Raw genomic sequence first — 2389 nt, 5'->3', positions numbered from 1 at the left:
ACGTTGTCCTCCTACAGGAAACTCTTGTTAGAGAAACCAACAAATTCTCTTTTCAGGGATACACAGTATACAAAACCCCACACACAAATGAAAACAGAGGTTTAATCACCCTGGTGAAAGCAACAATTCCATCAGAGAAAATAAGAAACATAGACTGTGGGCAAGGCATTGAAACGCTAAGCATCCAGATAAGGCTAGAAAATACCTCACTAGTCATTCACAACATATACAAAGGCCATGACAAAATCCTTGAAGGAGAAAACCTCTTCAGTGCTGCCTCCAGAGAAAACACATTCTTTGCAGGAGACTTCAATGCGCATCATCCATGCCTACGATCCCTACAACATACAAATGCAGCAGGCAGACACATACATCTGCTCCTGGAAGAATTTCCTGAAGTGGCACTGCTAAATGACACAAACGAAGCTACTCACCTCCGAGGAGGTAGACTGGACCTGAGCTTCGTATCCCAAAACCTGAAAGAAGAATGTGCATGGAAAGTGCACCCAATACTAACCAGCGACCACTTTGCAACTGAAACCAGCATAAAAATAACAAAAATTCCCCCTCCACCACCCCCAGCAGAAGGATGGAGACCGGACCTGGCAAACTGGCCCACTTTTGAAAACCAAATGACTGAGTGGGCAACACAGTACCTCCAAACTCCGGCCCAAAACATAAACACACTTCAAGAGGACTTTGTGAGTAGCCTGCATAATGCAGCAAACATTTCCATGCCTAAGAAAACTTTTACCACTAACCAAACCCCCCACAAGGACAACTGGTACTACAACACAAGAATAAAGGAAATGAACTCAAGAGTAAATAGGACAAGAAAACTCTTCAGACGCAATCCCACTGATGAGATGCATGCTCTCCTAAGAGAAGTTATAAACCATGCAACACAAACTGCCAAAGAAGTGAAGCAAGAAACCTGGCTTAAATGGTGTCACAGACCACCCGACTTACTCCCATTGCAAAAATGTTCAAATGGTTCAACAAAATATCAGGAAAATCCAAGATAACACAACCACACCATCCTGACCCTCAAGCTGAAGCAAACAGACTTGCACAGCATTTTGCCGACAGGACCAAATCGGCACACCTGCCACAAACACAAGAGAAAGGCAAGTGGCACTAGACCCAGGGAGATGGAGAGTCATTAACACAGCCTGCAACATCCCTGATGATACAGACACTCCATTCACACTAAAGGAACTGGGCAAAGCCCTTCAAAAGGGAACAGACACAGCCCCTGGAGTCAGACATGATCACATATAGCATGCTGAAGAACATGGGAACGGCAGCCAAAACAGTTCATCTCCATATAATCAATAGAACATACACAGAACGCAGTAGACCCACACAATGGAACCAACAAAATACACAGCCGATTCCCAAGCCCAAAGAACCCAACTCCTACAGACCCATCTCTCATCAGTTGCACAGAAAAGACTGCAGAGGGAGAATGGTGCTAAACAGACTGCTATTGAAAACAGGACCTCTACACCATCGCCTATATGCCTACAAAGAGGGCATAGGCACACAAGAATGCCTAGCAGATGTCATGTCCACAATCAACGAAAGGAAAGCAATAGTAGTTTTTCTGGACTTAGAAAAAGCTTATGAGCTAGCCAGTGCAGCTGCCATCCTTGAAGCCTTGGCTGACAAGGCGGTAAAGGGCAACCTTTTAGCATGGGCCAAAGGATGCACGCAAAACAGACAGGCTAGAGTCACCTTCCAAGGAGCAAGCTCGGACTTTCTCAGTCTAGAGAATGGAACACCTCAAGGAGGCATACTCAGCCCCTTCCTTTTCAAACGTTTTTAATGGAAAAAATTAGCCACAACCACCCTACCCAATGGAGTTGAAATATTCATTTATGCAGATGATGTCTGCCTAGTCGCACAGACAGACACAGATCTCACCAGAACATGCAAAGTGCAATAATGCAAATTGAAAATAAATGCAAAGACTTAGGTCTAAAAATCAACACTGCAAAGACAAAAGCAATGGCCATCAAACACAGTCTAGACCCAAATGAAATACAGCTCATGGGTGAACCCATTGAATGGGTAGACAATTTTGTGTACCTAGGAGTTAACATAAACAAGCAACTCTCCCCACGCAAAGAACTTGAAATACTCAAGCAGAAAGTCAAAAGCAGACACAATGCCATGAGGAGGATCACCTCTCTACAACAGGGAGCAGTATATCACGCCCTCAGAAACTTCGACATACAAACAATAAGGGCAACGGTTGAGTATGCCGCACCTGTTCTCACCAGTCTCTCAAGCACAGAGCAAAAGAGCCTTGAAGTAATTCAAAACAATGCCCTGAGACTCATCACAGGTGCTCCAATGTGGACTAACTTATGCATTCTGAGACATG

At 44.4% G+C, this 2389-nt stretch overlaps 1 protein-coding gene across 1 annotated transcript; it reads left to right on the top strand.

Moving 5' to 3' along the window:
* The first annotated feature begins 1282 nt into the window (after positions 1-1282).
* LOC135203381 (uncharacterized) lies at positions 1283-1828 on the top strand. The gene has a single exon (XM_064233115.1). It carries the CDS (start codon positions 1283-1285, stop codon positions 1826-1828), a length of 546 nt encoding a protein of 181 aa, XP_064089185.1.
* Positions 1829-2389: the final 561 nt, after the last annotated feature.

Source organism: Macrobrachium nipponense, chromosome 36 (genome assembly GCF_015104395.2).
Source record: "Macrobrachium nipponense isolate FS-2020 chromosome 36, ASM1510439v2, whole genome shotgun sequence".
Lineage (NCBI taxonomy): Eukaryota > Metazoa > Arthropoda > Malacostraca > Decapoda > Palaemonidae > Macrobrachium > Macrobrachium nipponense.
The sequence above is the reverse complement of the archived record's forward strand: the minus strand, read 5'-3'. Positions and strand labels throughout refer to the sequence as shown.